Source organism: Scophthalmus maximus, chromosome 22, assembly GCF_022379125.1.
Source record: "Scophthalmus maximus strain ysfricsl-2021 chromosome 22, ASM2237912v1, whole genome shotgun sequence".
Lineage (NCBI taxonomy): Eukaryota > Metazoa > Chordata > Actinopteri > Pleuronectiformes > Scophthalmidae > Scophthalmus > Scophthalmus maximus.
Genome location: NC_061536.1, coordinates 5142125 through 5166835, shown reverse-complemented (window position 1 = coordinate 5166835; position 24711 = coordinate 5142125). Strand labels below are relative to the sequence as shown.

At 42.3% G+C, this 24711-nt stretch overlaps 1 protein-coding gene across 8 annotated transcripts in view; it reads left to right on the top strand.

Annotated features, from left to right (window-relative positions):
- The window catches only part of gabbr2 (gamma-aminobutyric acid (GABA) B receptor, 2), a 166813-nt gene that overhangs the window by 45199 nt on the left and 96903 nt on the right, over positions 1–24711 (top strand). For all 8 annotated transcript variants that reach the window (XR_004786858.2, XR_004786857.2, XR_004786856.2 and 5 more), the window contains one exon: positions 8337–8474. Coding sequence is in view for 4 of the 8 variants with exons in the window: in XM_035620971.2 (XP_035476864.1) it covers positions 8337–8474 (138 nt within the window). In the remaining 4 variants the exon portion in view is untranslated. The remainder of the gene's footprint in view (positions 1–8336; positions 8475–24711) is intronic.

The window sequence follows — 24711 nt, the reverse complement described above, 5'->3', positions numbered from 1 at the left end:
CTAAGACCTTTTTTATTAGAGAAGGGAGAAAATAATTGCATAATATTTCATGGACAATTGTTCAAATTCTGTTATGAAAATGACCTTTCTTTCTTTTTTCCAGGCGAGAGTTGTCATTCATGAGGAGTTGTAGCTTTTAGCATGTGCCATGAATGTACAGTACCTTGAGCTGTTTTTTTTTTAAAGCTACAGTTTAGAAGAACGTATTCACAGAAACTAAATATATTGTCCATAAATATGTGTTCATATAAGTATAATCGCCTGCAACAAAGAACCAATGTTTTTTCATCAACTTTGAATGAGTTAAATATAGTATCTCAGGGGGACCCGACCTCCGTGTAAATCGCCATGTTTGCTACGCCGTGTTGTGCTGCGTTCCGGTTCCACCTCGACTCGGGAGTTCGGAAAAACATCACCACCCCGACTTCTGGGGTCCGAGTTCCGAGCGGTTCCGAGGTATAATGGAACGCAGCATTAAATACGGTTGCAGAATATGCGCTTCTGCGTTGAATTTCCAGCGCTTGAGCCACCATAAAATGTCCCCTGTTGGATGCTCAGTTGCTTGCGGTTTGCAACTTAACCACCAGATGCCCCCAAAAAAGTACAACATTTACGCACTTTAAATGTGAATGAAACTGCCAATTACTTGGCGCAGTTTCAGCTCTAGATGTTGCTGCCCAGATCTCACATTTTGACAGAAATTCAAACAGATCTAGAGTAGTTCTGACAAAAACAACAGCTACAAAACATCAAATCAGGACGCACAACTCATTCGGTAAAGTTGGTTTAGGCCAAATAACTGAACAAAGCTAAAACATGTCAGACTGAATAATACTGTGAAAATGAAATGGCAATTTAGTATACCTTGTTTATTCCCTCAGTCCTCTCCTCTCTCCGCCCAGTGTCTCCTGGCGATCCCATTGGCTCGTTTCAGTGGGATTACTTTTTGGTTTTGTCCCCCTCACTGGTTCGCACAACATGTCCCAGCTGTAGTCAGGCCTTGTCAAAAGCACAACAACGTGTAATAGGCTTAAAACAGCGTTTGCTTCCTGCAGAGCACAGATTGCTAATAAAGGTGCAATGTGTTTACTGCGATTTATAAATTTTTTTGTACCACTGGCCAATTTGAGCTTATCTCTGATTCGTGAGCGATCCGATTTTTGTTTGTGATTGTGTTTTGGCACACGTCTGCTTGACGATGATGATTTATCTGTTGCGTGTGTGTTTGGGAATAAGCATGAGCACGGGGAGAATTTTATATGGTTGTGGGAGGGACAGAAAGTGGAAAAAGAGTGAAAGAGACTTGACGACACTGAGGCAGCTTCCAACGGGCCACCATGGTTTTCCTGGTGGCCATCTGAGCTCTCCAGAAAGCAAGAGATAGATTGAGGGCAATAACACGAGCCAGACTACAGGGAAAGAGGGAGACAGGAGAAGATGGAGGGCAAACAGCCGTCAGCCTGAGCTGCCCAGTCAGTCTGTCGCAGTGGATTTTATAGGCCAGTCTCTCCCAAGATAAGTGGTGGGTTCCTCCGTCCCCCCCCCCCCCCCCCCCCCCCCCCTTCGTTGCAGGCGTGCGTTGCGAGGGAAACCGATTGAGGAAAAACAAGTCCATCACTCCTTCCTGCTCTCAATTTTACTCTATCCACTCTCACTCAATCAATGTGTACTCTCTTCGGATGCTCCGGGGGCCCGGCTGTCTAAATGTTACGACAAAGAGTCTCGATGCCTGCTGCATAGGCCACTCGGCTTCATCCTCGGCTCCTCTTCCTTCTCCTTCTGTCCTTCGCTTTCGCTCCGTTCGGAGTATCTCACTTCAATTGTCGGCCGTTGCACTTCGCATTGAGAAAAAGAAAGAAAAAGGCTCGGTGGGTGATACGTTACACCCCAGTCGACCCCACAAAGGGCTCAGTGATGGGGAGCAAATAGCTCTAGCTTCTTGTAGATCTTGTATCTCTGTGTACGGGGGGGGTAGCGGGTGAGATGAGAATGCCACTGATGTGTGAGAAGTTCAGCAGTGTGGAGCACCATGTGACCTTAATTGACAAACGAATGACCTCAATGAACTCAAGGGAGCCCCCTTTTATCAAATTACCATCGATATACTCTTAGGAAAATCAAAGATAATTCAGTTACTCTGCCTTTTCACCGGAAAAGTAAAACTTTGTAAACTACTGCAGGTGGATTCACATACACTAAAACCCCCCTCTTTGGAGAGTAGTTGGTATTGACAGCCATGGCACAGTTTAGAGGATTAGTTGGGTTTGCACATGGGGAATATAGATAATCTCCATTGGATCTGACCTATTGGCTGCACCCTGCCAACTCTATTGGGGTTTATAATGCCAAGCATATGTTTCAAACCTTTTTTTTTTCAAACGCTGTATTGGGGATGGGGAAGTTTTTTACCGTTGGAGTGCACGCAGGAGGCAGATGTGGCTGTTAGAAAAGACCGCCTTTTTGCAGCAGTCTGTTTGAAAGTGAGTGCACTTGTTCCCTGACAGGGCACTCCAACAGTGACAGTGGTGTTTCTGTTGTGCACATTAACGGCATTGCAGTGTGTATAATTCAAAAGGGGTTCACGCTGATAAATGTTTGTAGCTCCTCGAGCAAAAGTCCTATGTTCTCGTTATTATACTGTAGAGGCATATCGTGGTGAGGGATGTACTCAAGATCTTTTTGTCAGCTCTGAGTTCATCCTCTTTTTCAATATGTTCTTGTTATGAGAAGCAGTACAAGTCAAATCTACAGACTAAAGACTGAAAAATGATTGTAAAACAAATGAAACCAAAGTTTATTGGACGGATAGGAGGGATGCTGTTGCTAAAAAAACAAACATTTATTGTATTTTGTGTGTGTAAATGACAATAGCAGATGAGGCGACGGTGTGTACACATCCGATCTTAACCCTTAAAGGCACAGATTATGTGGCCGGATTCTCGCATATTTCCTGAAAAATCACCTTCATTAATCACCTTTTGGCCCTCTCGTGGAAAAAAACGCAGATTGCTTCCGACATCAGATCACGCTCTCCCCTCCCCATTTCTCTCTTTTGTTTTCTCTCATCTCTCAACAACCCCCCCCCGCGTGTGTGTGTGTGTGTGTGTGTGTGTGTGTGTGTGTGTGTGTGTGTGTGTGTGTGTGTGTGTGTGTGTGTGTGTGTGTGTGTGTGTGTGTGTGTGTGTGTGTGTGTGTGTGTGTGTGTGTGTGTGTGTGTGTGTGTGTGTGTGTGTGTGTGTGTGTGTGTGTGTGTGTTATTGGGCCTCAGGTTGGGTGCAGTAATTTGCCATTAGACGAGGGACAGGTGCAGCTGCCTCTATGTGAGACGCTAACAAGGCATTTCATCATGGTTAGCTCCAGCCTGCTGCTATTATCATCTCTTGTTCTTGTCACAATATCACACGCACAGGCGCACATGCACGTATGCACGCACAGTACGCATGTATACATGTGCTATACAAGGTCATTCTGCATACAGTGGTGGTCAATTAGAAGCTTTGGGTTGAACAGCCCACGTTGGCTTGTAAGTAAATGCCAAGTGCTCCAGGCGTTCTGGAAAACGCCTCAAACTTTTGGAAAGATTTCCAATGTATTCAATCCTCTCTGACCGGTGCCTTGTCACTGCGGAAATATGCTTTAAACTTATTTTCAGAAACAACACTCACGTCCACAGATTCCTGATGCGTGCTGACCTTTAAAGATGCCGTTTCCAAAGATGTTGCTGGATGTTAAGTAAAAATGGTTGACAATTATAACATGAAACATCAGATAATGGGTTGAGAAAAAATAAAGAAAGAATATTCCAGAGCAACTGTTACCTCACTTTTAGTCTAATTGAGTGTGATTCATCTGCAGCACAGTAAGAGTGGGCTAATGTCATCATGTAAAAATAAATCAATGAGGATGAATCTCAGAAGCTTTGCGTAAAGGTCAGAGAAGGAAATGTAACGGAGGCAATGGATTGAGGAGCATGTGAAACAAACTCCTCGTTGGACAGCCAGTAATATCCTCTAAATGGTCGGGCTAGTGTTGCAAACTCGACACAGGGAAATGTCAAGCTGATGACGAGACATTAAGAAGAAATAAAAGCCGTAATATAGCCTGAATATTGCAACAAATATCTCTGAATCTAGTGACTAGAGTCAAACTTATTGCAGTGCGTATGAACAGCCAATGCATCAATCTGTGGTAACCTGCAGTCGATTTTGGGGTGGATGTTCGTTATCAGTCTGAGTGAAATACCCCCCTTGAGTTTCCATCTCCAGGTTGTTCTGCCATCAGCCCCCAGTCCACCAAACCCCGCCAGCCCCACCCCTCATGCACACACGTTCCTTGGCCGCCTCCCAAGGCGGTCAAACAGATTACCACGGGGGTTAACTCCATCGATCTGCTCCAAATGGCCTCCAAATGCCAGGAATTAGTTTTCATACTGCAGAAGAGGGAAATAAAGTGTTGTAATATTTCGCGCTGCTCGACTTGGTAGTTAAGTGCTGCTACGCCTTCCTCGCTGTGACGGCTTTTCCTCGGAACTTGTTTGTGTTTTCTCATGACAGTAAAATTTCTCTGCTTATGCCTTGCTTTGGAGCATATTTCTCGGGGAATGTTGGGATGCAAGCTCTGTACCCGAAACTCCCAGCGACTGATTGGTAATTCCTTGAAAAATGCATAAATGTCACAGCGCTCTTGAATGAGGATATGAAAGGGAAAAGGAGTGAAAAGGCAGACGAAGAGGAAAAAAGTGGAGTGGCTCATGGATTGGAAGAAAATGGCATAAGGCGATGTAGAAACCAAACAGCCTTAGATTTGATATTAAAATGTACTTCCATGAATGATGGACTGTAGATGAATCTGCACGGCACTGTGTTGCTGCTGAGCCTCAGAATCAATCTCACGGTCATGAATTACTCCATTGTTGGGTTATAAAAGAGGGTGGGTTTATAATACTGGTTGGCTTTGCTTTATTAGTGCAGGGTTAATGTCAGGCTAATACCTCTTCGCTCCTCTCCTTCTCTCTCTTTAATCAACTGCTCGTTTCTCCCCCTCTTTTCTCCCACCATCGCCATCACTTTCTCCTTGCGACTTTACTCTTTGTGTCCCATTGTGTTCTGCTGCCCCTCTGTCCCCCTTTTGTCTATCCGACTTTAAGCTTTGCAGCGTCTCCATAGCTGAATAACTATTGATCAATGTCTGAGTGATTGTGCTACCTAATGAGAGGCTAAATATAGCCACCGTAGCGGTGGCCTCCTCCCTCATCTTGCGCGCAAAGTGTGGATAGTCACACCGTTGGCATGACAACAAACCAGTCAAGGCTCTGTGAGAAGTCACAACAGATTGTGTGCCCGGCAAAAGTTAGAGCGGATAAATCCAGCAGGGAAACTGAGAAAAAAGAGAGATGTAACTTCCTTCTTTTAGCTTCACTTGAAAAACTGCTTTGCTTTTTTTTGTCATCTCTGGCTGGACAAGTGGCGATCTTTAGTTACTTACTGATATGAATACTGACAAAACGTTTAGTGGTCGGACAAAACATGCAATTTGAAGATTCTGGCTTTACGAAACTATGATGGGAATTTCTCAGTATTTCCCTTCCACGTTCTGGACCAAAATTGGTGGAAACAATTGGTGGAAGACTAATGACCCTTAAGTAGGTTTCAATAATCAGAGTTTATCAATCCAAAAAATATGGAAAGAGCTACATTATGTATTGTAGACCATCTGTTGTCAGGGTCTAAAACGTAAAGCATAACCATTCTTGACAACCTACACACTACATTGTCACTCTCTGTAATAAATCTAGTTAAGCCTGCCATATCGCAGAGCTCTATTGTACTCACGTTGACAAGTTTAGTTGCCCACATTTCTGTTCTGTTGCATAGTAACGGTTTGCGAGTCACAATCCTACCAGCCCACCTTGTTATGGCCAGCTGGAGAGACATGAATGATAAGAGTATGCAAATTGGATATCTTCTTTAATAGCCTGCTGTTTTATTCGGCTGTGTGGCCAGGATAAGGAATCCCCACTGTGTCTAATCACATCTTCTCCCACTCATTTCACCTGAGGCATAATCCACAATATAGTCTATTTTTTGACGGGCATTACGACATACATTGTTCTCCACAGCGGCATGAATGTACGCGCACGGGGGGAAAACTATTTTTTAAGAGTCAGATGATTTAAAACGTATAACGTGACTTGTGAGGTTTGAATGCAAAGCAGGAAGAGTGTAGTAGCTTGTGTCCTCATTTTCAACTTAAGCTGTCGGGAAATTTAGGGCTTGTCCTCTCAAAAGGAAAAAAAAAGAAATAGAAGATGAAAACTTGTCATGATGCCATGACACCAACTGCGATCAAATGATCACACCAAACAGTCCTGTATGTGAAGTTGAGGCTCTCATTCCTCCACTTTCAATGTCCCTATCTCCAGTCTGTGCTGTGGAATGCCTGCCGTCGTTCAAATCTCATTCTGTTACCAGGTGATGGCTAACAAGGTCAAATGACTTTCCAGAGGAGATGAACTGTGTCAAAAGGCAGAAACACACACACACACACACACACACACACACACACACACACACACACACACACCACCTGCCATGCAGTCGGTCAGACAGTCCATCTACCTATCTTTCTATCTATCATCTGCACACAGGAGTGCATCCTGAATTGAGTGGCAAAAACATAAGACTGGGGGGGGTTACTGCATAGAGGAATATTATCACATGCTGTGGAAATCAGGCAATCACATCAAAAACAAGTTAGCCAGCTCATGTAGCAATCAATAGAAACCTTTACTGTTTTTCTTTCTCTTTCTTCTCTCATTTCTCTCTCTCTCACTCCCCTTTTCACACAATCTTTTCCTGCGGTTGCTATAGTGACGTGAAATGGCTGCATTCTGCAGCACTGGATCAGAGCGGGGGCCCGCTCCTGCAGCGAGCGAGCGAGCGAGTTACGTAGTTTTACATGATGAGTTTTAAACAAACCAACCCCACACACACACACACACACAGACACACACACACAAACTAACACACGGCTCCAATCATGTTGTGTGTCAAAGCGCTTATAACAAGTTAAATGTCCTCGTGAGCACAGTGTTTTTTTCCTGCATAGTTATTGATTCACTGATTACCAGATAAGGGTTTAAAATATTGTCCTAATTGTTTGAGCTATTAAAAATGTCCCACAACTTATTCTCTCGAATGAACCGAAATAATTTAATATTTCTCTTTAACCTGCAGTTTTTTGCAGAGGAGCACAAAATAGGCTGGAATATCTAATGTTGCCTTTTAAGTTTTTTATCTTCACCCTCCGTCTGGTCTTTGTTCATTATACCAAAATATGACTTTAAAATAATACCTGCCTTAAAGGGTCAGCAAGCGAAAATCAGTGAAAATTGCCTCACGGTGCCCTGGCTGTCGCTTCTGTGTGCGCAGCTGACAAATATCCGGGTATTTGTCTCAGACCTGGCTCTATAAAATGAAAGTTCAGTGTACTTTTGTGCAGCGGTGTGGTCTGCAGGCCGCGGTTTGTGCTTCATCACCGTGAGCTGCCCATCATGTGAGTTTATTTTTTTCGTGCTGGATAAAATTGTGCCTCATGTGCTGTTAAGTGTTCATTGTTTGTTTGTTTTTTCATACCTGGAGTGGGGTGTTTCTGACAGTTAATGAATCAAGCATTAACCCCCCTTTACCTGCCTCGTCAAGCACTGATGGTGGAAAAAAAAGTTTCTGACAAAATGAAGCGCAACCGCTTCACTTACATGTCAGAGCACAGGCCGGATGCTATTTATCACATCCGCTAACCTGTCTCTGTTGACAAGCTGTTTTGCTAGTTGGACGTTTCGGGTCCCTTGATGATAAACATCTTTTACGGTCAGGCTTCGTGGCGTCTTTCGGGCCTTGGCCTGACTGTTGGCTTTGAAAAGCACTTTTTGCTTGTACCATGAAAGCTTAAAACGGGCTGCATGCCCGCTGCAGTCTGCAGTCTGCTGCTGCATACACACGCTGCCCTGCTGTCGCACTTTGATGCAACTTAGGAAATACGTCTCTCACTAAAACACGGCCATCGTTAAAGTAGTGAATAATACAAAAAAAATGTGTTATTGTACCAGTTTTAATGGCGGAGTATTGCGATACTTTTCTTGGAGCATGCCGTGCAACATTAGTTCCTTTTTGATCCCTTACTTTCTTGCTCATCCGTTTGACGTAATTCAATATGTGTGTCTCGCCTTTCCCTCCCCCTTCTATCTTTAGGTTTGTACAACAAAGAATTAAAATGTCCCCCTCTCTCTTCTTTCTGTTTCTCACCTCCACCTCCAACACCTCTCTCTGTGTCTGCAGTGTGACAACGCCAAGGGGCTGAGGGCCTTCTTCGATGCCATATGCTACGGCCCCAAACATCTTATGATCTTCGGCGGCGTCTGCCCCTCGGTGACCTCCATCATTGCAGAGTCTTTGGAGGGTTGGAATCTGGTGCAGGTAAGAAACTTGTATATTGTGTACGTCGTGACGTGTGCAGGAATGCGTGTGGCGAATAGCCTATGTGTACTGTGTTGGTGAAGCTGGGATGCTGTTGTGCTTCAGTGGGAAGATCAAATAGACATACTAACTCCTGGGTACATTCTTATATATTGTCTAAGGGTTCTTCTTGTTTCTGTGATACTACCAGAAAACCTGAATTTGCTACTAAAGTGATTTTCCCAAAATCTTTGCGGTGTGCAAATATGTCCTGGGATATCCTAAGGGTTGCTGTTTCGTGCTGCACTCATAGCGGAAATATATATCTTTTTGGGGTGTTTTTGTCATTGACATGAGCTTCTAATATGTTTCTATGCTGGTCAGTCGATTTTAATTACCTACTCAATAGTTGTTTATCATTCAATTGCTTTGTAAACTGCATTGGCTGGCTTTAACTTAGCACAGCGTTGTGCTTTGCTCACTTGAGGCATGCCAGTCATTTCTGCATCTGGTAACTGATTTATTGCATACACGTTCCATGACTATGTACTGTACTGCATTACAAAAGAGTGGGGAAATGCCTCCTTCCAAAGAATAAGTTTCATCTGCTTCGAATCCTACGAAGGTTATCAAGCACGGATAAGAAAGGAGCGACGCTTGTGCTCGGAAGAGATAGGATAGTTCAAGTGGCTGCATTTTGAACTGAATGTCACATTACGTGTCATATTTCCTCCGCTTGCAATTACTGCGATTCGGCTGCTTTTCTTTCTTTTTTTTATCAGGTTACCTTTTTGCCTGCCGTCTTGTCAGGGTCACTCAAGAGTGAAAAGATCAGCAGGGTGAGGCTAAAAAGGATGGGTAATTTCTTGTTCCTGTGTTCACGTCTTTCGGTGGTAATGATCTCAGTCTAGAAAGAGAGGTTCAAGGCAGGGTTGAATTTTAAGTCCTGTGTGTGTGTGTGTGTGTGTGTGTGTGTGTGTGTGTGTGTGTGTGTGTGTGTGTGTGTGTGTGTGTGTGTGTGTGTGTGTGTGTGTGTGTGTGTGTGTGTGTGTGTGTGTGTGTGTGTGTGTGTGTGTGTGTGTGTGTGTGTGTGTGTGTGTGTGTAAGCGTGTACCCTGCGTGATTGTTTGTCAGTGAGTGAGTGAGTGTGTGTGTGTGTGTGTGTGCTCTCTCTCTATTTACTGGCTTGTTCGGCAATGATTACCTGTAGAAAAAAAACACCCAACAAGTTCATGCTGGTCTGATCCAAAGATGTGGATTGTGATGTTGCCTGAACACCAGACGGCAAATGATTGAGGGCGGAAAATGCAGAGGCGAACGGCTTTAAGAAAACACCAAGTATGTGCTCATGTTTCAAGGATATGCCTCAACAATACACCCTTGAATTCTGTGCCAAGGGAAACAGTGAGTGCAGTTGCCACAAGCAACTACAGCACATTACTTCCTTTAGACCAGCAGATGTGCAACTGTGAGGGCGTCCGAGTAAAAGTGCTCAGCAGCTGTTCTGCACTGAGTGGAGGCTGAAGTTTTGTTGTACCCTACATATACTTATTAAAGAGCCGAATTCTGTGCATTTCTCTGTAACATCTTTCTAAAGAATGTGCATGTGTGTGTTTTTTTTGCTTTGTTTTAGATGAGGTGCAGTATCAGCGGCTGCGATTACTTATGCTTTGGCCTGGCGTAGTCAGACTAATACTTAAATACGTATTAGTCTGGGAACTCTCGATTCATTTTCGATTTCCAAGAGGCGTTACCAACGGACGCAAAAGAATCATGTGACACCTGTTTAGCGATGTGAAAAATGTCAACAGACTAGAGCCCGCAGAGAGGAGATGACTGGGATGATGATGATGCCACAATGTCTGTGAACCAGCGTTGCTGTTTTTGTGGGAACATTTTTTTTAAATATCGGCTGCTTTACTCAAATGCTCATCTATCAGCAGCAGCCGTGGTTGTTTACAAAAGTCTCTTGTCTCTCCGTCCGTGTCGTGGTATCAACCCCGCCCATTATCAGATAATCGGTTGCGATTGGACCGGCAAGTTTTCTGCCAGTGGGAAAATCACTTCCCAATGGTGGCGTTCCAGACCGTATTCTGGCAGAGCCAATTTAAATGAGCTCCCAGAATTCATCTGGGTCCCAGGCTAGGGTTGACTGTTCTGAGGAGGCAACTTTTTCTGTTTAGTTACCATGTGTGGGAATGTGCACCGTGCTGTACATACAAAGGCGTGAAAGTGTTTTCATGTCAGACAACTCGATGCTTTGACAACAGCTGTGATGGGAGGCAGTCGGCCATTTCTCCAAACTGGGATTATGCTTTTGTCTCATGGTGGTAAAAAAAAAAAGAAAAGAAGAAAGTGACTGAAAAGAAGGATGTAAGTATATGTGGAGGGTATAGAGGGAAGGGCAGATGATTAAGAGTGTCGAATCCTCACCCTGCAGTGTTGAGCGGGGCCACATCATCAGGAATTCTGTTTTTTAAACTCCTAATTCTGTCACCCTGCATATTTATTACCAAGCCCTGGCATCCTGTCTGCCAGACTTGAGTTAGTGTGGAAGGAAATGGGAAAAATGTTTTTCCATGGTGATTTTTTTATGGGCCAGGCTTAACAAGCTCATCATTTCCACATCAAAACAGGGGAGCTGGCAGATCCTATCTACAGTTGCGATCGCTCAGAGAACAACCACTCATGGAAAAAGCTTAATCACACGCCCATAAAAATAGCATTCAATCAGTGTTGATACCTAATGAAGTCAGCTTTGCAGGGCTCAACAAAAATACACTTCCACTGCATACCCGTTCATCACACCCCATGCACACACTTGATTGCACATTGCCAATATTTTTGCACTAGAATTGTCAATATTTTTATTCATTGCAGGTGGAATAATGTCTATAAAGAAATGATTGCAAATATTAGCTAAACAAATTATGTCAAGAAACTATGAGGGGGTTAAATGTTGAAGAAGCTCAAAACACAACTGTTAAACTTTGTACCAGAAAGGGAAAATGCAGCAAAGCCTGTTCATTCTTTCACCTCAGAATAAAGACAATTTAGTTTTAATTTGAACAATATAAAGCTGTAAAACTGAGCTCTAGTAAAAATCCATAATTATGAAAAACAAACTACTAAAGACTTATGGAAAGTCAACCCTCCTTCAGAATATGACATTTGATCCTTTATGAATGAATTCATTCTTGCAAATATAGCTAAGTTAAGTTTGAGATACTGTTTGAAATAAATCACAGTTACTGTGCTATACTGTCATTGTGATATCACTGCCATTTTGTCAGTTGACTTGCAACTGTTTTGTAATTGCAAGTAACACATCAATCATGAAATTCATAGCAGTAGTTATTACAAAAAGGCATGCAGAACTTACAGTACTCTACATATATAGTTGTAACATACAGCACACTGACCATCATGCAAGCATGCGCACAAACACACACACACACACACACACACAGACGGCCATAGTGGTCAGTTTGCCAGCATTATATTGTTAGGCTATGAATACTACTGTACGTTGATTGATCCATTGTCACACTTTGCCATTGAAGTGATTTGTTTGCCCACGTCCATCCCGGCTCCAGCGCCACTTGGCTCTCGGCTTACGGTCACATTTTGTAATGTAGTACTGTACGTGTGCTAAAATGACTGCCCAAGCAAATTAAAATGGTGGATAAGAATGCTGCCAGGGCCAACGGACAGATGGCAGGGAGCGGATTGAGGGAACGATGGAGGAAAAGACCGAGAGGAGCAGTAACACACACACACACACACTAATGGCATAAATTGAAATTCAAAGAAACGGGGCAAAGCACAGCTGTGTTTGTGAGCTGCCATCAGTCACAAATGCCACTGATTGCTGTCTTTTTATTTCCACAAGACAATGAATGCTGCAGCCATCTTGTTGTGTGATCTTGTGTTAATCACACACACACACACACACACACACACACACACACACACAAGTACCTGTACATAATCCTGCAAAGCATTTTTCTAAGCTCTTTAAATACTTGCTGGCACCGGTATCTTCATCCAGTAAACATGCTGCACTTTTCTTTGCTCTGTTTTCTTACCTTTCAAGAGGTCTTGTTCCTCTACATGGCAGTGGTTGTCTATTTTCTGTAAATGGCTCATTGAGCGCCAGGAAATAGCCCCAACCCGCCCCCTCCCATCAGTTGCTAGCCACTTCTCACTCACCAATTAGGCCTATCAGTGGTGGCGCTGTTCATTTTCAGCCGCGTCGAGTGTGTAATGAAAAATGATGCCTCGCGATCAGTTTGCCTCCTGTAATTTGGAAGAGAAGAGGAAGACAAGAGAGCTTTATTCACATGAAAGTGATGTTTTTTCTAAGTGGACATTGTAGAGGACAGATTTTTTTTGGTGATATGTCATTATTTTTCCCCACAAATATTTATTTTTCATATTTGGGTTTGTGCGGAAAAAGGAGTGACTTTTAAAGATGTAGGTTCATGGTGACGTTATTTTTTCAAAAATCGGACTCCTCTGTTCACTAGTGTTAGTATAATATTAGACATTTGCCTTTAGTGTAAAGTTTGGAAACTCAATCCTCTGATGTATTCATCTTTTAGTGACACTGAATAACAAAGTCGATATTTAGGAGGAGAAAATGTGGATGCCCATTCTCAAGGCATAATGCTCAAGAGCAAGACATAGAGCTAATATTTACCTGTATATGAAGCCCATTTTTCTCCTTCACTTGCTGTATTGATCGGCAATGCTTCATTAAACCAGGCAAATTAGGGACAGGAAAGATGCCTCCTTGCGGAGTAGCATGGTCATCTTTTTTTTTTTTTTAGAAGCCTCCACCAATTCTTTAGGGTTGTCCCCCCATTTTCTTTTCTCTCACTCTCACTGAGTGCTACACAGGGTGCTTCAATAAAACATGTGATGCCTAGCTCTGCAGTATTCTGCCTTACTTACGTCAAATCCTCCAGTGTTCTGTATCAATATTTCATGGCATCCAAAGTTTAGGCTAAAATCTCAGAGTGCAAGGGCCGGGGACGGTGTGAGCATCACAATAGATCACCGTAAATCAACATTATGGGTAAAGTTCAGGTTCACTTCTTCCTATTGTGAGTGTTTGGGTGCTGGTTGTGCCCACCATGGCAACTAAAGGTTAAAGTGTCCTGTAAAGGTTCGATGACATTCCTCAAAACATCCGTGTCTATATTTGAGATATATATTATTTTTTGCATGTGCTTATTAGGTACAAGGTCCAGTCTTGTGGATTCATTTCTGACCTCCTCCTCCTCTCTCTCTTACCGCTCTATCTTTCTATCAACATGTCTTTCTCCATGAGCGCAACTCAGCATAGGAGGGGGGAGGGGGGGAAAGCAGGACGCTTTAGAGCTGCAATTAGGTCTGATTTTCATACCGTCTCAAAGCTTCTAGGCAGTGTCCGGGGGGGAAAAAGAAGAAGGGGTGTCCCTCACTGTATCTTTAACCAGTCCAAGTGTGGTGAAACACTTCGTGCCACTGTTGCTTGTTAATGGGCAGAGGATGGCTTCTATCGTGCGATCCATGTACTTGGAGGTACCACTTGGAAAGTGAGTGGGAGGACAACTCCACATCCTTTATATGCGTTGTAAATTACACTCCAGAATTTTTGGGACAGACTGCTGATGAAGTTAAACAAGGCGAATGTTGACACTGAAAGCAAAACTAATTCTAAGACAGATGAGCCTGCTGCACAGATGAAAAAAAAAAAAGAAAGAAAAAGCTGGAACACTTATTTCCAGTGTTTTCTCATTCAATATGTCACAATTTCTCTCTCTCTTATCGCAGAAGGCAAAAAAAAGAAGCTGAAAGAGATAAAACATTAATAATAATACACTACATTGTGGATTCATCTAATTTATTTTTGGTCACGAATGTTGCCTGCACTTGTAGAATGCACCAGACTGCACCGTAAAGCCGAGCTCACACATGCTGTTGTACCTATTCGAAGTGCTGAACGCACGCCATTTGACAGGAAACACACTAATCAGGTAATTAGCAACATTTGTTGAATGGAACCCGCTAACTGGTTGCAACTATTGGTGTCACACATTGACTAAACACGCTAGTTCGCAGGCACTCAATGAGAAGAACTCTTGACAAAAACGTGTCTCTCATTTTCTTTTCTTCCCAAGGCAGTAGAAACAACATATGGAAGTTTCTCATTCTTTCTTTTTTTCTTTTTTTTTTACCACTGGCACATCTTCAACACCAAGGTCTGTGAAGCACATTCAAAAGGAATGCAAGATGAGCACATGCTGAATTCCGCCCTGGCATTCGAGTGTTATCATTCCCCCAGTAGTTTCCAGTAGTGTCATATTCACATTCACTAATGACGGTGTAGTACCTGCCAGCCACCAGCAACAATGAACAGATTAGACAAGTTTGAGCTTGTTTCCGATGTTTTCACAATTTTTTATTTTTATTTTGAGCAGATGGAATGATATTTTCTTGCCCCCAAATTGTCTTCCGGTTTCTCTCTTTAATCATTTTGGGTTTCAAGACTTTGATATTTCTTATTTAGGTCATAGAGTCCATTGCACTTTGAAGACCTAGCTGAGTGTGTATACTTACAAGTATGTGGATGAAAATAAAGGTTTGAACAAGAAAATTCCTACGATAACCTGCATTTGTTGTTGAGCTTTATCTAAAGTTAAATGAATGTACTAAATGAAGCTCAAATGTTCTCATACATGTTGAGGCTGATTTGTCTTTATTTTTGTGCTTCACAATACATCCACTCCATTTGCAATTTGATTCGTGCTACTAGGCAGACATTTTTTTGCAAAGAGCCAAAAAGAAATCATAAGAAATAAAAAGATGTAAGGGAGCAGGAATCAGAAATGAGTTGGAGGCACTCTATCTAGAAAAAAAGGGAACCATGGGAAGGGAAGATGAGGTAAAGCAGACAAATATAATTAAGGGAATAGCAGGAGGCTGCATTTAATGATTGAGAAAGTCAGACTGCACATAACAGCTCCAGGATGTCAGGGATACAATTAATTTCACATCGCATGTGCAAAGGAAGGGGCTCTTCTCTGATCACAGCTACAAGTCCTTTTTGATACCAGATAACTTTTTGTTTGTGAGAAGAAATTGTGTGATCGAGTCCAATCGGAGAGAAAAAGAAAAGCAACAGTCACTTATAAATGTATGCAACTACGGCTTAGACCAGTGCTTCCAGTTTTTTTCGGCTTCTTACTCAAATCAATCGGGTTTCCACTCTTGTTGAACGTGTTGCAATCATGATCTAACCCTGACCAGTTGGGAACCACTGGTTTCGATTTTAACACTGGACAATCATGTTATTTGTTTTGTATTTATTTATTTGAGGTTGTTGTTGATGCAGAAGTTGCATTAAACAAGTAAGATGTGAAGTGATATTCAAGCAAGTAACTTGAGTATTTAGACCTTATCGTCTTCTCCGATCATGATCAAACCTCAGTGAGTGCATTTCTTTTTTCAGTGAATAAGCTTCACCTAATCTTTTGAAAGCACCATGTATCCAGCGAGTCTTACCAACACTCTGAAAGACCGCTCCCTTCCCCCTCAACGCTGTCTCCTCTGATTTTCTTTGCCCAATATATGGACATTTTAGTATCACAGGGCTGGGTATCTCATCGACCCAAACATTTGTGTCGGAACTTGGCTTTTTCTGAGGCCGGCATTAGGAGGATCCATTGCATCAATATCAAAAAACAAGGGCGGACTCGCAGAGCAATTGGACATCGAAGAGGACCCGGCTCCATTACGGGCCATTAAAACCATAACGGCTGCTTGGGAAGAGGGAAGCTTTGAGGATCGATAAAGAGCAGTTTAACTGTCTGACACAGCTCACTAATATCTGAAACATCAACTCCCCTTCAGAGAGAGAGGAAAGAGGACAAAGCTAGTGGGTATGAGAGAGGAAATGGAAAGAGAGAGAGAGAGACTCTTGAGATCATTACAGAGTGCTTTGCATCCTTTCCATTGCTCCTCCTTGTCCTCTATCTCTTAGCTCTCCCTGCTGTATAGTACGTTTGCAGTGACGACATAACCTGATGGCCGTGCTGGATACTCGTCATTCTCGCGCAGCTCTACATAAATACTGGTTTACCTTGGAAAAAGACATTTTAAAAATGGCCATACTTTAGTTTCAAAGTGTTACAGTCAAATGTATTCACAACATGTCGTACATCACAGTTAACTACTGTGTAATTTTGCTCATAACAGCAGTGTTTACCTTCTTTATACGCATCTATGCCAGTCAGCATAGTCTAAATTGTCTTCAAACTGTTTTGTGCTACAAACTATAGATCCAGGCAGGAAGAGCTTGAGGACTCTCCACCTCTTTACTTTAAATTTCCCTTTCCTCATGTCACTCTTTTCTCACTCTCTCGATCCTCCCACGCGATCCTCTTTCACTTAATCGGGGCATCAGAATACGGAAGCGTTAAGCCTCCTTCAGGTTGATACCGAGCTCAATGCTATTTTAATTCCCTGTTGGTGCAGTCATTGAATACGTCTCTTTTTCCGTCTGCAGCTGCAAATTGAAACTGCAGTTTGATAAGTCATGATAAAGGACGATGTCTTTGTAGCCTCGGGCCACATCAACTTAGTGTCTATATGATTGCAATAGTATAAAGTGATGTAAATACTAAGAGAACATTTTGTCTTGCACTGTTCTGTGCATTTGAACATATGTGTATATGTGTGTTTTAGTTGAGCAATGGTTTAGGCATGATCTATCAGAGTCCCAAAAAATACTGATTTAGCAAAAACATTTTTTTCTATTCTCTTGTTACAGCTGGAGGGACAATGATGGAGGTCAGTTGGCTGATTAGTTCACCACTTTGGTCCAGCCTGATACATCTCACCTACCAAAATGGATTGCCTTGAAATTCTGTGTGAACATTCATGGACCCCAGAAGATAAATCCTTCTAATGTTGATCATATCTTGAAGTTGAACGGATTCGGCAGATTTAACAGATTTATGTCCCTGCGCTGCTGCGAGTTGCTACATGTCCTCCAGAAGGAAACTTGTCGCTGTAGTTTAAAGTAAATTGGGAAAAGCTTGGAAGGCAGAATATATTGTACATCCATTTTGGTAGGGTGAAGAGAAAAATAGTCTTCATTACTCAATTAGTAGATAGTAAAAGCATCATCAGGTTAAATTAAAGTAGTGTTCATGTTGTTGTTTTTTTTATAATTTGAGAAAAAAAAGCGTACGTTAATAAATACATTTGGACAACTTAGCATCAATCTCTGGTATTTAAATTATCAAAAAATATACACATAAAACATATACACAGTTTCATAACAAAATACATACATCAGTGGGTATAGGTGAATATATTTGTTGTTTTTGCCACTCAGATGGCGCCATATTAGAGATATGTGGATTCTGTGTTAATTTCACACCACTTGCCCCTTTCCTGAATATTGGCCAGTGAGTAGATTTGACTTGGTTTCAAATATATTTTTTTCTTCTTCTTTTTCTCAGAGCTGGTAAACAGTAGACCAAAACAACTTATCTCTTCTCAATTTACAAATCCCACTGCCAGGTGGCGTTCTCTTTGCACAGCTGTGCTGCTCAGGCTTCGACTCATACAGACAAACAATTGTTCATATGGATAAATGAACATGCCCATACATGCACAGATGCAGTAGCAGAGATGTGCATGTCCAGTTTGCACGCAGACAGTCTTGTACTGGTACCTCCTCACATGCTTCCCTCAGATCTGCCTCTTCTCTCTTTCTGCCCCTCAAGTCCTCCTGTGACAAAAAGGGTTTTCCTTTTCAAAGGGGCAGTAGAAACCCTTGGGCACACAAAGCAGGAAACTGGTATAATTGGCCAAAGATGGGGCGAAGCGTTTGGCAAGAGGAAGTCCCATATTCTAATTATGCTGGCAGAGATGGAGTTTTGTACTGTCTCAGAGCACAGAACGACGTGGCAAGCAACCTACTGTCATGGATAGTCATAACATGCTTCCTGTTGCATTGTGATATGTCTTTAGTGTCACATTTGTCCCAAGATTTATCTTTGTTTTGTAGCTGCAGCATCCCATTTGCATGTAAATTGGTAGCATGATGTGCATTTTGTAAATGACAGAGCAGTTTCTCTCCGTATGGAGGTTTTCAAATGGCACCCTTTAAGGTTTATTTATCGTTCCTAACTGGTGTCATTGCATCGTTATACACCAGGCCTATTTCTTTATGCTGCCGTCCCTCAGGGCAAACGACACAGTGTACAGTGTGTGTACAGTATACACTAAAGAGTGTGGTTAGTTTACACAAGCAGAATGAACATTGAAAGGACTATTACCAACATGTTGGATGACAGGGTGGTTGTTGACTAGTAAATTTGTCTATCCATTGATGTACAGTAAAGATGGAGACTTTATAGATGGTGACAGGCTGTGTATTACTTACATGTAAACAATGCTGTGCAGTGAGTTTAAAATTGAAACAGCAATACAGATGTACTTCAAACATATTCTGAAGTATTCAAACTATAAGGGCGCAGCGAGGGTTTTTCACCTTGACAGACGGCACAAAGTCTATATGACTCATAGCGCTCTGGGTTATGTGAAGTGGGTTTTTATATATAAATGTCCTGAGATGCAGGCAGCACAGCACAGCACAGCTCTGTTTAAAATTTTAATTCAAACCTTTTAGTTGTCTGCAAGCAGCAGGGCCTGAGAGACGGAGAGAGCAGCGCAGCTAGCTCATTAGCACAGAGTGGAGTTTGTCTGTCCTTGAACACGCGCACACAAAAACACCATGGTTGGGGACATTACTTTGACTCCCATTCATTTCCTGAAGACCCACCTGAACCGTAACCACTGAGCCAACCATCTTTTTTTCCCCAACTATCTCAAATTAACTTGGTTTTGGTCTAAAATTCGTCCTCAGTCTATGACAGAAATGCACACATATGCACATGTTGTCACAGGTCACTTTTGGGGACATTCCATAGTTTCCTGAAGAGTAAAAAGAGAAAGTGCAGACACGAATGGCTACAGTAGACTAATAAACCCTCACATAGTGTCTTACATATGGACTTGCACTTAAAACCCCCCCAAAAAATCCCAATCATGTGCGCAGAAGACACACACGTGCACTTAGTTTATACATTCGAAAAACTTATGAGGACCAGCGAAGTCCCTCAGGTCAGAGAAAGAAACGTGTAAGTGAAAACAGTAAAGTGAGGCAGAATGTTATTCAGCACTGAGCACAGTGTGCATGCGGTCTGAACTCCTTGTACAACAGTATGTGCGCTCGCACACACACACACACACACACACACACACACTGACAAGGTGGATGCATTCTCAACTTGTACCACCCTTGTAAATTTATAAATACCCCTGTGGTATTAAAAGCGAGTCTGTGTTTGACTTGTGGAGTGCTGGGGAGTTTTGCCTCCAAATACATCAGAACTGTTTCTCATCATACTTTTTTCTTTTCACCGCTGCTTTTCATCTATCAACTGTTATCATAGCTGTCTATTTTGATCATGTGATTCAGAACCGGCATTCACATCAGGACTACTTTTATAGAAGATTCCCTACACCAGGAGGTCGGCTCCTGGGCCCAGAATTTGATCTGTGACATGAAAATGTTAACTTTTTTTTTTTTTTTTTACTGAGCAAAACCAAATGTTTCGTGTGCTGTACATACATAAAAGGACAGATCTCTCCGTCTTTGAGACATGCCCAGGCAGCTTGACCCGACTGGTCAAACGAACAATTTGCTGGGTCGATATTGTTTGTTGTTCCTTTTGGAGCTGCGAAACCATTCAGACCGCTGAAAACTGGACCTGGAAAAATAACAACCAATAAATATTGCTGAATTACATCATTACGAATTTGCATTATTGGATTACGGAAAAGTTAGCATTTGCTGTGTGAAGCATCACCCTCTGATGATTTTTATTTTACCTATTTTCAATATAAAACAAAACAGATTCAGTTAAAAAATACATGTGCAATATCCTATTATATATATAATTATATATATAAATTTGTATTGTGCCCCTATATTTTTTTATATGCTGCTTTTTGAGCTCTCCTTTTTTTCAACTGAAAGTTTTGTATCCAGTAAGTTCAATCCAATATTTAATACCATCACCTGCAGTTGAGAGGATGACACTTAATTTTTTAGTTCAAAGCTGTCCTGTGGTGCTTTACTTGAACAGCAGCTCTCATAGTTTTGCATAAACTGATGACAGTGCTTTCAAGTCCACTCCGTATGAAATCAGGCATGAAATACAGGTTCCATGTAATTTGACCACAGTGAAAATCCAGGATTTATCCATCGTGCTAAATGTGGATGCGGGAAGAATATTCCTCTCACACACACCCCAGCACTTGGCTTTTCAAACCGCTTTGCCTTGGTTAATCAATCTCCTTGTTCAAACAAGATCTATCCCGGCCAGCTCATCTGGATATGCGGTATGATATTTGCAGTATGCTAGCACTCATTCACATGCGCACAGGAAATCAATACTGTGCCCCACATTTTCAGTGATCCTTGACGGATTCCGTTCATTGAAAGAGGCAGCTACGGTTGTGCTTACGCTCAAGGATCACTGTTGAAGGTTGCGAAGGAAGATTGTGAGATGTGGAATTTCAATCACGATGTTACCTGATATTTGCTACTCAATAGGTTAACGCCAAGGGGGTCACCGCTTCCTGGGGTGGAACGCCCTGCATTTTTAAAGAGACAGCGCAGACTTACCAGCGGGATGGCAGCTGCCTCCCTTAGTGTTAGGAAACGAACATAAACACACCAGCGCTAACCTTTAGCTCCAATAAACACCATTAAATATGAATAAGGACGTAATTGAAAGTAACCACTGGTTCTTTCTTCTTCTTTTCCCCCCACCCACATACACACATACGCTCTCATAAACTTTAGAAAATCCAGAGCCGACTGCATATTATCTGACTTACTACTTGACCAATAATAATCCTGACATTTACTGTGGTGTCATTAGGACCCACTGCAAAAACCACATGTAGAGTCCAGCCTTTTATGCTGCCTGAAAATACTTTACATGGTTTATCAGCAACCTAAGCAGTGTTGATTTATGACTCGCCTCTGGTTCCCTCTCAATCATTCCAGAGTGATGTTTACAGGATGATAAAGTATGTGAGACTTATCACAGACAACTTCAGAAGGTTGGATTCATAGAAGCTATCAAAAGACAACAATGTATCACTGGTGAGTGTGAAATATTTATTCTGTCTATCGATCGGGTTCCTTGAACAACTCCCTCAGCATACATACTGGCCCCCTCCTCTTTGAACTCTCCAACCTGCTTTCATGGATCCGTCAGGCTGAGAAAGAGCGATGGCGCAGACATGGGGCCTGGGTAGATATTTAACTTGGACTGGGTGTTTATCCTGCAGAGGTAAACTTTAAATCCAGGCTCTGTGGTGGCATTACTTGCTTTTCCCCCACCGGCAGAGAACAGTGGGAGTAATCAGCTTAATTGGTGTAATTATGGGGTTAGTAGTGAACCCTTGAACACACGCCTCTGCTTTTTCTAAACGGATATTTGCAGATTATGGGGGTAAAGTTTCTCTCATCAGCATTTAGCTAAGTCTCCTTTGTCCGTGAAGGGGGGGGGGGGGGGATAATCTGCAGAACATATTCATAACAAAGACCAGAAATTATATACATATATATATATATATATATATATATATATATACACACACACACACACTAACCCTGCATCATGAATTTTGAAGTGCTGTTAGTTAAGGTGTTAATAAACACATCCACAGATATGAGATATACCTCAAGTAACAATTTTTTTTCCCCAATATTTAACCAAAACCCTCATCTTTCCCTAAACCTAATTAATCACTGTGGGTGTCATTTTGCCAATATGTTTGGCAAAAACGTAGGTTAAATCAAATCAATTTAAATTATGTATGCATGTCAACCAAGCTTGTATCCTGCAAATTACATTTATTTGCATTTATTAAAACCGGAGAACCTCCACGTGGTCTGAGGAACACGCTCAAAATATACCATATGTAAAACTCATTTCATCCCCTCTCCAACAGCCCCCCACCTCCTTAGCACAATCTCATTCTGCAGGAGTGTAAGGCTGCCCTGCAGAAACCAAAGGTTTGAGTGGTATTCAGTATTTGGTGTTATCGTGCTCAGGGGTCCTTCATGTTGCTTGATGTCTGAGTGCCAGCCCACCTCAGACCCTGGCCATGTCTCCCTCACAACCCAGGAGATGGAATTTTAAAAATTTACAGTCCTCTTTGAGCTAGCCTTTTGGCCCCTGCAGGTCTGTGGAAATTGAAAAGTCAGAGAGAGTAAAGAAGAGAGCCAAGGTAAAACCGAGGGAGGGAGGCCACGAAGAAGTAGCTCGCTCGAAAAACTTTGTATTACTCCTATGGCAGGACACACCCTCCCCCCCTCTACATATATAAACCTTGACCTTGAGAGGTCATCACTGAAAAAAATCAACTTGTGTTGAGGGCAGTACATTGAAATGTTCCCCTGACCAGTTCCTGTTTTCGCAGACCGCTCTACGGCATATTTATATACAGCTGAGGCTGTTTCATTGCCACCATTCGAAGAGTGATTGAAAATCCATGGCTGATTGACTCAGACCCTTGGTAATTAATTTTCCTCCAGTTAAAGCGCTGTTAAGACCAACACCCACATCTGTGCTCTGTGGCGGCTGTTGTGCTGCACAGAGGAACTACTGATACAGTTGTGGGTAGTTTGGTTTAGATTCTAATGAGATAGAATTGCACACACAAACATAAAGTAGAGACCTAATATATGTACATATAAAATTGGCCATAGCACACTTACTGTTTCTTTTTTCTTCTTGTTGCAGTGAAAATGTAATTTTTCTGTCTTCATGGTACAACAGTTCTCAGTTGATTGGTCCATTGGTCAGTCCACCACGTTGGTCCATAATGAAACAACTATTGAGTGGATAGCCATGAAATATATTCCACAACAACAATATATATCCTAAGGACTTTGGTGGTCCCTGGTCACTGGATATAGAGATGTTCATGTCTCCCTCTGGATACATTATTATAACTAAAAATATTATGCCTGCTTTACATCAGTATGGTGGGATTCGTCATAAAATATTGGTCTAAACCCAGGCTCATTTCCTGTCCTGTTTTTAAGTACCCCTAACTCATCTTGTTTAAAGTGACTAATATCATAGTGACTGATCACTACTACTGGCGGTCGTTATGGCAACTGAAAATTTGATCAACGAACAAATACCTTTAGAGGGTTTGCACACAAGCAACACGCATTGGCTGAAGGACATTTAGGTGAATGTAACAGCATATGCAAGTAAAGGAGCGGTAGACCAAAGTTTCTCTGGAGATGATCAAATCAGGTTGTTCCATTCAATTTGTATGGCTTACTGTAGGTCCTAGCAACGGAATATTGCCATTTCCTTCAGTGAATGACAGCATCCTTGTCTAATATGACACTGATGTGGCATGTAGTCCACAGTCTCACCCCTTTACTCTCCAGGAAGCAACATCATAAGGAAACGACTGCAAATGAAACCAAGAGGAGCTACTGTACAGCAGTGACATCTGAGTGTTCGAGCAGAGGCAGAGAGGCAGACAGAGAGAGCGAGAGAGATGTAATGGCATGTCTCACATTGAGGGACCTTGGAGACTGTGCCTCGGAGATGAGCCGCTGATATATACCCGCCACGCCAAGTGTGGGAACAGGCCACATTGACATCCAAGTCACGTTTGTGGCAGAGCGCTGTATGCCACTATAATCACGGTCACACTATAGAAGAGAGAGAGAGAGACAGAGATACAGAGAGAGAGAGAGGGGTGGTGTGTGGCTGGCATCGCTACCGAAGGTCTTCTACCAAACAACAATTCTGTGAGGATTAAAAATGCATTTCCCTTATTAGCTTAATGTCATGGTTGACATTTGCTTTTGCATATTGTGATGACATGTAGAGGAACTACCATGTCATGGTGTGGGTGCATTCTCTGTCATTATCCTTTACACATCCACACTGTGACTGTTTGTTCATCTGTCATTGTCAGAGAAGGCCAGGAAGCATTCCTCTGCACTTGACATGCATTGGAGTGCGTTCAGGGGAATCTACAGGCACCACAAATCTTTCCAGGACAGAAAGGGATACTATCGTACAGAACCTTCAATGTCTTAACAGCTATGACAGTTGGGGCCAAATCACTTTAATTGCTTGAA